The following is a 12410-nucleotide window of genomic DNA, read 5'->3' as shown; positions in this document are numbered from 1 at the left end:
TTACCCTTTGCCAAAAATGGTATTAATTTACGATTCACAAGTCCACTCCAGCTTTTACCCAACTGTCTATCTTTGAGACAAATTAAGGTCATAGATTCTTTGGGATTGATGGGTATTGATACAATACTTACTGCTTCTCAAAACTGACCTAGGGCTACAGCTCAGTGATAGATCAGCTCCTTTACACATACACGAATGATTTCTCCACAAAGGTCTATCTAAACTCATCAATTCACATGCAAATTTCTGCATGATAAAGTTGTCATACCTTGGTTAGTTATGGAGGGAAACAATATCATTGCTTGGTCAGAAAAGGATCGATCTTAGAAATAATTTGATATGGTGGATGAGTGTTTTATCTAATTCTTTAGATGATGGGGGCTGCGCAAAGACCCCAGCAGATCTCTACTTAGTTTTATATTCATCGCAATATCTTCCATGGCCCATTATGAAGAGGTAAATTTGGGATTTTGATGAGCAACCCCGTCTCAAAAGAATATTTGATTGATGAAACAATCCTGAATCAGCTTAAATAAGTGATATTACAGCCCACCACAAGCAATACTACAGCAGCCCACCACTATTGTTTGCATGCCAACAGCCCGATCAAGTTTGTTGTCAATATAGGGTGGAGTCTGGGTGAAACAGCACTCTAGGAACAAATGACCAAATGAGCAGAGACTACAGTTTGTCAGTTGAAGAACTATTTCACGTTCATTTGAAGCCCCATTCAAGTTTCTAGATATCTAATATGAATACTCTCCGACATAGGTTCAATTTCTAACCAATGAGCAATACTTAGTGGGTATATAGTGAATGAATTGCTAAGCGCCCATGGGCTCTTGTTTGTTAGTTCTCATTTAATCATAGATACACAAAGAGGAGGGTGGGGACCTCCTCATATCCTCCTTCAGAACCCACTTGGTGATTACCTGGAGTCTGCTTCTTGGAGTTGCAGAGAAGAAAATGGCTTCAGTGAAATCTATCAGTTTCTTCTGTTATTCTTTTGTTGGACTTTTCATACAAAAGGATCTTTTTTCTTTTGTAAGAATTAGAGTGGTTTCAAAATAAAAAGATTCTTTTGTTTTCTAAGAATTAGAAGTTTTAAAATATTTCTTTCTTTTATTCACTCAAAGAATTTGATCAAGCTTACAATAACTAAGGTTAATTGATGATCTCATCAACAGAACAGGTAGTTCTAAGTATTTTGATGCACTTAAGAAGGTATAATATTAAATTATTGAACTGCTAACAATCCACAGGATATAAGCAGTTTTACACAGATGTACGGACAAACATACCAACAAATATTCAGTTACATCTGCAATATCCAAATTCTTTTTTGCTTCGTTCATCAGATATCAATTAATTCAATAGAACCAATATCAATTAAACCTAGAAGAAACATGTCGACAAAAATCCTCATAATCAAACCAGAACCATACTATTTATAAATTCTAACAGCAGCATTTAAATACAATAGCAGAAAATTCTGCTAGTGCACATAACCCTGAAAAGAAAGAAAATTACAAAAGCCTTTCTAAAACCAATCATTTCAGGAAGTTAATCTACAAAATTTCAGGCGTCGCAGAGCTTCAAATATATAAGCTCTTTTTCTTGCCATAAGACTCAAAAGTGAAAGAAAAAACAGCACTATCAAAACTTGCCTCCTACCCAAAACTTCATATTCATTTCCTTCTTTTAGCTCAATGGGTTGGAATTACAACTTCAATCTGATCATCTTATCCCGCTATTGATCGATTCCATACGGAAAACCCAAATTTCTGAAAATACTCCTTTCATCACTAAATACTGAGAAGAAGCTTCAATGGTGCTCCCTGTCCAAATACCACTAAGCTACACTGTTATAATATTCTGTAAGCGAGTCAGTCCAATATATATGATGATCCCTAGTTGTTCCAAAGCAAGTACCATATACACATACAATAACTCCTCTGGTTTCACTACCGGAAATATTACCCTTAACCAATGAAAACATCTTCCTTTTCAAAAGCCCTCATCTTAGCATTACTTTTCAGAATGAAGAGAAACCTCTTCTCCTTGTCCCAACACCACTTCTTTAGATATTCCAGTGGTCTGATATTCATCTGTTAGTCTGGTGTTTGAGTTATCAATCATGCTATGTCCATCTGTTGGCTTTTCATTCCTGCCAACTATTTCTGTATCACATTTATTTCCTGATAGATCCACTTGTGCAGCATTATTCTGGTCCACTTCTTTGCCGTTCACGCGGTGGATGATCTATGCATCATTGCAGGCACATATATAAGTTACCACAACCTATATGTTAAATCAACCAATATGACCACATGATTGATTAAAAAATATGCATATAATACCTGGTGCTGTTGAAGGTGGGTTTGTTGCTTGGCCCTCTTTTCCTGCATGAATTTTTGTCGAGTTTCATAGAATTGAAAATCATCCAATATTGATATCTTGGTATTGTAACTCTTAAAAAGATTAAGCATTTCTAACCCCTGGTGTAAGGGTACCTGCACGGTAAATATGCAAATATCATATTTGAAAGTGTGAATATGTTATTCAAATGAAATATTGTTTTAGCCTAAAACGTTTCAAAAGAAAAACAGCAGGAAAATATGCTTTGAAAACAAACTATGAACAAACTACGAAAACGTTTCAAAAGAAAAACAGCAGGAAAATATGCTTTGAAAACAAACTACGAACAAAGATAATGAGTCACAGTAAGGAAACATCGTGCACCAATTTGTCTTCTGTAGCTGAATCTCATGTGAACAAACATCATGTATTACCGAGAGCCTAGCTCATTTATTATAGCAATAGATGTACCAATCACATTGCCCTGAATGCTGATATGATATCCTACGGAATACAATATTTCTTTGCTTTAGCTTCAACCACTGCACCAACTAGAATTAATACTTAACTCACAATGGTTGGTAATCAGTTGCTATCATACCACAACCAAATGTATTTTATGTTGTTCCCCATGCCAATTATGACTTGTTTTTAAAGATAATCATACAAACCTCTTGAGTGTCCCTGCTGTTTGTTACAGGCTTATTGTCATTGTTCTCAAGAATGATATGTCTAAATTGGCTGTTAGGAACATCTTTTACAATATGCCACTTGAAAGGCAATTCTCCAGTGCACTTTAATACTTAACTCACAATGGTTGGTAATCAGTTGTTATCAAACCACAACCAAATGTATTTTATGTTGCTCCCCATTCCAATTATGACTTGTTTTTAAAGATAATCATACAAACCTCTTGTGTGTCCCTGCTGTTTGTTACAGGCTTGTTGTCATTGTTCTCAAGAATGATATGTCTAAATTGGCTGTTAGGAACATCTTTTACAATATGCCACTTGAGAGGCACTTTTCCAGTCCACTTGTCTTGCTGCCAGAATTCCAAATTCTTGTGGAAATCAACAGGTCCAACTATCTCAGCTACACCACAAAACTGCCCACTAGCATTAACCTAAAAATAGAGACCAGTTTTCCTTTAGATAATACACTGCAAGAAGAAAATCGCAGACAGCCCTTGTTGAAAAATAAGGTCCAAGACTTACAGAGAAAAAGAGGAACACTGGACATTTCCCAGATAACTGCCCTTCATTGTATGCAGCATCGAGCTTCTTGTTCCCATTTGCTGTACTGGCCCATACATTATATTTGATGCTTTTGTGGATGTCATCTTCACTGTACGACTTAATGATGAAAAACTTCGCCTTCTCATAGGTGCACACGAAATCAGGATGGTTGTATTGGTCTTTATTTATAGGCACATTTACACTTTCAGATGAAGCACTTAAGCTTCCCTGAGCTCTTACATACCTCACAGCACCAGGGTTAATTCGCTGATATCTACCTCTTGTTGTTCGAGGTCCTCTGTTTTGTTCATTAAGGATGTCCCAACTCGGATTTCCATTGTTCAGTATTTCACTCCCTCTGCCCCACGACTTTTCCTTTTCCAAAGCATACCAATTGCGCCCAGACCCTCGGGGTTCCCAACCAGGTGAAATACCCAACCTTCCAGGGTTGGAACCTGGATACATCCGAGCAGATGGCTGATAAGCCCTCCCGAGTCCTCCAGATGTGGATGATACTCCAGCACGAGGTCGATGTTGCTGATTGGGTGGAATATGGGGCTTTAAATTCAAAAAAACGACTCTGTTAGTGCAGCAGCACGGATAGAAAACTACAAATGTGCATAAGAAAATGGCTATCAAAGAAAGTGAAAAACTTTGAAATGCCCAAGTTTTTCTTTATTTGCCCAAATGCCCCTATTTTCATTACTTTCCCAAATGCACCAGGTCAGCCCCCAAAGAGAGAAAGGGGGAAATAATTGGACATTAAATAGCATATACAATTAAGATGGGGATGAATTAACCACATCATAGCTCAAATAACATATATAATAGCTTTTCTGGGGGTTGACAAATGGCATTTCGGGAAATAAAGGAAACTCCAGTATTTTAGTATTTTAGTATTTTAGTATTTTAGTATTTTAGTATTTTTCCAGTATAAACGCATTCAACCAGAGATGAACATCAATGATCGATTTTACTCACTAGTAAAGGTGCCAAGGGTCTGGTATGTTGCCCAATAGAAGATACATTGTGCCTTTGTTGATTTTCAGTTGTTTTAGAAAAATCTGTCCATGACAGCACACCTGCTCTTCCACCTTCATAACCAATCCTTACATCCTGAGTTGACGATGCCTGTGAACTTATGACAGGAAGAACTCCCCGGCCATGTAGACCTGCAGTGTGCTCCACATAACCAGACCTTCCACTTGAAGGTCCATTGTTTCCACTGGCTACAGTGCTAGCCGATACATCATTACTACCTTCTCTCGTAGTTACCGTTGACGTCTCAAGGTTAGAAGGGACAAATGGAGCATTAGAAGCTATAGGTTGTTGATACATATGGCCAGCATAAGAGTACCCATGTGCACCATATACCTGACCATCACCCCGCATAGGAGCTCCCGATGTGTAAGGTGCATATAGATGTTGCGGGTTATAAGCATAGCCAGAAGGATGATATACAAGAGCTCCACTGTCACTGAAGTTTCCCTGAAAAGAAAAAGAATGAGCATGTATGATTTGAGATTTTATGGCAAAATCTACTTCAAATAAGAAGTCTTACTGCATTCTGAGAGTCGCCACTTTCTGCAACGACATGCCTTGAATAATCATCCCAATCCATAGGATAGTCATAACCTGTTTTTTTAATAAAGAGGTCAGATGTCAGGAGAACAAGATAAACTTCTACAACCAAAATCAAAAAATCTGAATAACTTCCAGTCCTTTGAAAATATTCTTCTCATTGAAAAAACTGTCTTCTTACTTACCACCAATGAAGTACCCATGATGAGCTGGATAACCATTCAAGGTATAATACATTCCACCATCCATCCCACCATACCCTGCCTGGACATGGGATGCATCAGCTATAGCCGTTCCCGAGGGATCCAACCCTCCTTGGGTGCTCGAATTTTGGTTTGGTTGCACCTATGAATAGCATTATTATATGTATAAAAATAATACCATTTGTCAAAGACAAGAACATCAAGAAAAAATCTTACCTCTAAATTGTCTCGCATATTCACCTGTGGATCGACTTGAAGATTTTGAAGCAAATCTGCCACATCTAATGTTCATGCAACATCAAGGATAAAAATTCTGAGCTCTGAAGCAGTTTCAATGTATCTAAGAGAAGAATACGGTCTTGAATCAAGCACTTGTGCTGAGACTTATCAGCCTAATCTTGAAAGGCATAAATTTACAAGCCAAGTTTCAGATTCTACAAGGAAACATATATAGCATTTATATAATATCGTAGAACACTGATCTTAATGCACTGTACATGTGAGACTTCACGCTGCAACACCTAATTTATTTCAGGAAGTTAGAAACCGGAGTTCGATGATACTGTATAAATGCAAAATATGGTTCCATGAAGAATCTGAATCTTGAATAGTCAATCTATGTCTATAAAGAACCATATCCAAGATTCAGATCCTACCTGGAACCATATTTTGCAGTTATATATGTTTGTAAAACAATGGTCTTTAATTTCCTGAAATAAATTAGGCATAGGAGCTCAAGGTCTGACACACACAGAGTAATAGAGAGCATAGCTAATGGATTTTCTATCATATACCCTGCCACACTGATAGTTTGACATCTGTTGAATCTACAGATTCACCTTTGAAACTGCAGCAAAACTTCAATTTCATTTACTCTTTGCAATTTTTCTTGCTTAGGTAGTATTGTCATCACGGTCCGCTACCTCAGCAGAAGTGAACTTAAATCATGTAGTTCTTCAACTTTCCCTAAAGTATTTCCCAAATGTCCTTTAGAACATGTATGTTCTTCCTACTTTAGATCTAGAATCAGATAATTCCAAACAGCGGCACCAAAATCATACATTTTGCCCCTACTTTTGATCTAGAATTAGACAAAGCACATGAAAGTATAAATAAGAATATTAAATGAGGATACTGTCTGCTGTTGGAACATTAGTTCCCATTGCGTATGGTATCTCTCGACCTTCAAACTTCTTTTGAAACTTAGAGACCTCCACTGGACAGTAACAACTCTTATCTCCACAATCGTTACAAACGAGAAGTCTAGAAATTCACTGTTTGCATTCATAGAGACACAAGCAGGCCCATTTTAAAACGAATATCACAATAATCAACTCGAAGAGAACGTACAAAAGCTAAAGAATAATCTGATGAACATTTTAGAATACCTTTTGAAATATACAGAAGCATTTATGGCTTTCTAACCGTCTAGTAAAGCTTTGTAAAGCGGACGTTCTGTGCCCCTTCATTCACAGAAGACTAAACATGGTTAAAAAACCGCACATATCCAAAAGTTTGAGAAGAAATCGCTGAAACATATCAGCATACCTTAGGAAGATATGGCGTTTTCACAGTCCAAAAAAAACTTGATAATCACAGAAGAAATGGTTAGCACAAACTTACAGACACAAAATCTTGAGAAGGAAACACTGAGCATTCTGGCATACCGTTTGAACTATATAGAAAATGCCGTGGCGTTCTCACAGTCCAGTAAAGCTTCTTTATAAAACAAAAAGAAATGTGGTAAACAAAAGCTCATACATCCCAAAGCTTAAGAATAAAACACTGAACTTTTTAGAAGCAGCCATGGCATGGCAAAGTCCAGTAAAGCTTCATAACATTACAGAAAGAATAGTAACCAAATCATTAATTTTCCAGATCCAGATGCTCGAGATGAAATCAACGAACATCCTCCGCATACCTTTTTAACTGTATGGGATAAGCTCCGATGTTCTCATAGTTGAATAAACCTTCATACAAGCACAGACAAAACGGTGTAACCTACAAGTCCGAAAGCTTGAGAAGAAACTACAAAACAGTTTTCATATACCTTTTCAACGTGTGTTGAGGAACCTATGGAGTTCTCATGACGCAGTAAAGCTTCGTAAAATCACAAGCGAAACGTGGCAAACATAAGCCTACGGATCCGAATGATTGATAAGAAATGATTGAGCATATTCCACATACCTTTTGGACCATACAGAGGAAGGTATAGTGTTCTCACGGACAATCAATTCTGAATACAGGCGACGGGTAACCAGTCTTCGAAACAAACGCGGGCGACAGGAGAAATCCCTCCACTAAAAAGAAACACTGCGGAAGGGAAGGTAGGAGCAGCGGTACAGCAACACAGCGAGGCCGACGAGGATAAATGGAGGAGCTAAGATAGGAAGGCGGTCGATAGCGTTTACGAAACCGTGCTGTTCTTTCTTGTTTGGTTTTGTCTGGGGGGGGGGGGGGGGGGGGGGGGAAGAAGGAAGAGAATTTGTGTGTGTGTGTGTGTGTGTGTGTGTGTGTTGGGGGAAGGGAAAGAAGAGAGATGGTGGGAGGAGAAGGAGCTTCTTTTTTGTTCTCCTTTTTACATTTAGGGATTTCTCTCCCTCTCTCTCCCACACACACAAGGACCTACCAATAGTAGAAGAAGAAGAAAGAAGAAGTAATAGTAGGAATAGTAGTAGTACAATTTAGTAGTAGTAGTAGTAGTAGTAGTAGTAGTAGTAGTAGTAGTAGTTGTTGTTGTTGTTGTTGTTGTTGTTGTTGTTGTTGTTGTTGTTGTTGTTGTTGCAGTAGGAGGAGGAGGATTAGTAGTAAGTAGCCAGGAGGACTCGACAACTCTTCAGTTTCAGCTCAACCGGTTTAGCCTTAACCGGTTTGGGAGTTTCCGAACTTGAACTGAACCGGTTTAGGCTAACTGGTTTGTCTAAACCGATCAAGCCTAAACGGACAAACCAGTTAGCCTTAACCGGTTTAGCCAAGACAATTAAGACTTAATTGATTTGGCCCAAATCAATTCGATTTGGCTTGAGCCATCCCAAACCGAGCTCAAACCATTTAAGGAAGCTCAAGTTTAAACCGAACAACCCCTAAACCCCAAACTAGTAGCAATCGTAGTGATATTATTAGTGCTTGTGTTGTGTTGTTCAATAGGTATTGCTTGCTTGCTTGTTTGTCTGCTTGCTCAAGCCCCCCCACCCCTCTTTGTTGCGGAGCATGACGATGGGCGATGCTACTCCTAACTCGCACCTTGTGGCTGCTTATAAGCTTTGCTGCATTCATGCCCTACCCCTCAAATTGGCTATGCCCCATGGTGGCACATTTGTTGTTGCCTTACATTGGTCGAGGAATTAACTTCATCCCAAATGGCTCATTACATGTGTTTGGCTAAATGGAGTTTTAGAGAAATTGATCACTCCGAATTGATGACTTTGCCCATGCATTGTTAACATCATTGCTCATACTTTAGTGAGACTTATTTTCATCCTTAACTTTTCTTCAAGTACAACAAAGATTATCAATCAATTCATCTCATGCATAATTGATAATTGAGGTTGGAGTAATGCACCATGATAAGCAAACATCAAATCATTAGGCAATTTGAGACACAATGGATAGATTGTTCCATAGCTATATGTCATAGTTCAAAGAGAATGTGTCGTGTTTGCTTAGGTAAGAAGACCATTTTATGTGGTTCTCAACCCTTGGTTTGTGATCTCATTTTTTAATCATCATCCTATGAATGCATTCACATCTATTCCCTTGTCATTTTCAAACGCGAGACTTTAATATAATTTCCTGTTGAAAATTTGGGGTTGGTAATGTCCTAAAATATTCTCTCCATCTTCGATTTACTAATGAATGTCATAATAGCCCTTCCTCTTTGACATAGATCCACAACCCTCACTTGCATTATTATTTTTTTCATAAAAAAATTCTCCATTGGTATAAAAAGAGTGTGCTATTACAATGAATATTGCATGTGAATTGTTAGGAATATGTCCCACCTATGGGAGGAGCCGATTATTCGAGTCGACAGTCGAAGACAAGGAGTAGTCGACTGGTCGGGCCGAGAGCTGAGAGTTGATGACATGGAGAGTTGACAACATTGTATAAATGATCCAAGTCGAAGACATGACCGACTAGTTGGGCCGACTGGATGGTCGACTAGTCGACATAGGAGTCGACTAGTCGACCAATCAGCTGATTAACTGTTACTATTATTACTATAATAATAGGAATAATAGTAGTAGAGGCTACATTTGTAAATAGCCCATATTGTGTATAAGTATAAATACACCTAGGGCAAACTTATAGGATGTAGAACAAAAAGTGTAGAGCTTAATAGAGTTTTTGTAGTTGCACACAGAAAAGTGAGACGCAAGGAGAGTGTGAGCAGCACCGTAGCTGAGTGACGTTAAACGCCAAGAGCCCTGCGTGGCTGATACACTCTATGTAGAAGAGTGTTGTATTCTTGTCTCCTTTTTTGTATTCTTTGTTGTATAGTGGATCTCTATTCCCGTGGTTTTCCCCATTTAGGGTTTCCACGTAAAACTCTATGTATCTTGTGTATTTGCTATTTTCGTGTTATGTGTGTAAATTGCAGCATATCTTCATCACATATCTACGATCCCATCTCTTTAAACTAGTATCAACGCGACAGGTGCAAAGATGGAAGGAAGTGTGAGTGAATTTCCAGGAATGATGGTCATGAACTCACACAACTACACAGACTGGAAGATCTTCTCATCGTCAAATATCTATACGAGCCCATCGACAGAGAACAAATACCCACAGGGGGTATTAGAGTCTGAATGGAAACTCCTTAACATGAAGGTGGTGGCCACCATCAGACAATGCGTAGATGTCAATGTCCTTCAACATTTGGCGAACGCCACAAATGCTTACGAGCTGTGGCAAAAACTGTTAGGGTTGTACGAGAGGAAGAATGCCCTCAACAAGATGACTTTGATGAGAAAGATAGTTAGATTGAAGTACAGGGACGATGAAATTGTTGTGGAGCACATAAACACATTCATGAGGTATGTGAACCAACTTGCGACAACCAAGTTTCCCCTTGATGATGCTATGCAAGCTCTACTACTGATGTGTTCTTTGTCGGACAACTGGGAGAACCTAGTGGTGACTCTCAGCACCTCGTGTCAAGAGGGAAACTTGTCTCTACAAGTGGTAAAGACAAGAAGGAGGGACAAGGGTGTCTTGACCTAGTCAGAATCGAATCTGACACAACATTCGGGCAGAGGAAGGAATAGACAGAGAAGTCCACAAAGGAGGAACAAATCCCAAACCAGGTCCAAGTCTAGAGGTAAGCTCACATGTTTCTATTGTGGAAAGCCTGGACACTTCCAAAAGGATTGTCGACACCTTAAGAAGGACAAAGGTGCCTCAAAGGATGTCGAACCTAAAAAAAATTATGAGGAGAAGGGCACATCAGTCGTAGCTACAAGTGAAGAGGAGATCTTGTTCATTTGTGAGCAGGCAAGCACAAATCTTGCAAGTGAAGAGTGCACCTGGGTGATCGACTCCGGTGCATCTTTCCATGTATAACTCCATCAAGAGAGTGTTTCTCGACTTACACAACCGATTATCATGGTTATGTGAAGATGGGGGATAAAGGTGAATGCAAGATAGTCAGCGTCGGAAATGTATGCCTGACAATGTATACCGGTTGTCGGCGGATCTTGAAGGATGTCCAACACATGCCCGATATTAGGTTGAATCTGATATCGACTGGAAGAATGGGCGATGAAGGCTATAGTGGTAGCTTTTGAAATGGCAAGTGGAAGTTTTGTCGGGGAAACCTCATTGTGGCTCGAGCATAGAATCAAGGCACTTTGTATATGATGCATGCCCGAATGTGCAAGTCGGAAGCAAATGTGGCAGCCGACTCGAGTGGAGAGTTATGGCATAAGAGGCTTGGCCACATGAGTGAAAAGGGAATGCGCATCCTAGCCGACCAGGAACTTCTCCCATAAGTGAAAGGAGTGCACTTGGAGAGAGTGTGTCGACTACTTAGTTGGAAAGCAGAACAAAGTTGCATTCCCCACAAGACCACCAAGGAGAAGAGAAGATGCATTGGAACTAGTACAAACAAATGTGTGTTATGTTCACATCGTGGTGGACAGTACTTTGTGACTTTCATTGATGACTACAATCAAAAGTTGTGGGCTTTCATGCTAAAGTTGAAAGATCAAGTATTGTCATTTTTTAAAGAGTTCTAGACAAGGGCCTAAAGAGAGTTGGGTCGGAAGTTGAAGGTTGTTTGAACCAACAACGGTGGTGAATATAGAGGGCAGTTCGATGAGTGTTGGGAACTGAGGCTGTTAGTGCAGAACATCAACAACACCTTGAGATGAAGATCACCGAGTGTACAAATGAAAGCAAGTTCGAAGAACTGAGGGAGAGAGAGTAAGAGAGATCAAGAGGCACACAATGTAACAATTTTATTCAAAAAATGGTTACAATACAATGGAGGCAACAACTCTCTAACAATAGTAACAACATTATGAACTAGCTTACAAAGCTCGTTATATACTAATTGGGTTAGGGCAACTGCCCTTTGACATATTTACAAAGATGTCCTAAACCTAGACTATCTAAAGGGACAACGTGAATACGACCATTAGAGACTCATATTCGACACTCCCCCGTAATGGGCGTATACACCAAAAATCCGTAAAAAGAATAAATAAGAATTACAAATTATATAAAGTTATCGAACATATCTGTTTTGTTCGAATTGGCAAAATCCGAGACCGAACCTCGAATTGCCAATGATGATTGTTCGAAACCATCCAGAGTGTCTGACTCAATCGGACTAATTCTTCATTACACCCATACAATGTCGAAGGGATTGAAATCGATCTGTCGAAAGACACTTGGTCATCCCATCTATGACATTATTGACTTGTCGAAACGTGCGAGCTAGCTGATCGAGCCATAGGCCTCTTTTGCCGCATCGAACGCGGCTACATATTCGCCCTCAGTTGTTGATGTGGCAGTGCACTCCTAAAGTTTC

At 39.3% G+C, this 12410-nt stretch overlaps 1 protein-coding gene across 2 annotated transcripts; it reads right to left on the bottom strand.

Moving 5' to 3' along the window:
* Window positions 1–1425: 1425 nt before the first annotated feature.
* LOC147861738 (YTH domain-containing protein ECT4-like) lies at window positions 1426–7686 on the bottom strand. 2 transcript variants are annotated; one of them, XM_087322323.1, is made up of 15 exons: window positions 7565–7686; window positions 7428–7477; window positions 7299–7347; window positions 7045–7093; window positions 6926–6962; window positions 6766–6840; window positions 6513–6651; window positions 5594–5658; window positions 5360–5519; window positions 5155–5228; window positions 4575–5081; window positions 3573–4151; window positions 3269–3481; window positions 2361–2513; window positions 1426–2262 (listed from the first exon to the last, which is right to left on the bottom strand). In XM_087322323.1, the coding sequence occupies exons 7-15, from the start codon at window positions 6538–6540 to the stop codon at window positions 2029–2031; spliced, it is 2013 nt and encodes a 670-aa protein (XP_087178449.1). In that variant the 5' UTR covers window positions 6541–6651; window positions 6766–6840; window positions 6926–6962; window positions 7045–7093; window positions 7299–7347; window positions 7428–7477; window positions 7565–7686; the 3' UTR covers window positions 1426–2028. The 2 variants fall into 2 exon arrangements, with proteins under 2 accessions (XP_087178449.1, XP_087178451.1); XM_087322325.1 differs by having other exon boundaries at window positions 7428–7604.
* Window positions 7687–12410: the final 4724 nt, after the last annotated feature.

Source organism: Azolla caroliniana, unplaced genomic scaffold (assembly GCF_043228905.1).
Source record: "Azolla caroliniana isolate FFs.n. ecotype wild unplaced genomic scaffold, voAzoCaro1.0.p SCAF_7, whole genome shotgun sequence".
Classification (NCBI taxonomy): domain Eukaryota; kingdom Viridiplantae; phylum Streptophyta; class Polypodiopsida; order Salviniales; family Salviniaceae; genus Azolla; species Azolla caroliniana.
The sequence above is the reverse complement of the archived record's forward strand: the minus strand, read 5'-3'. Positions and strand labels throughout refer to the sequence as shown.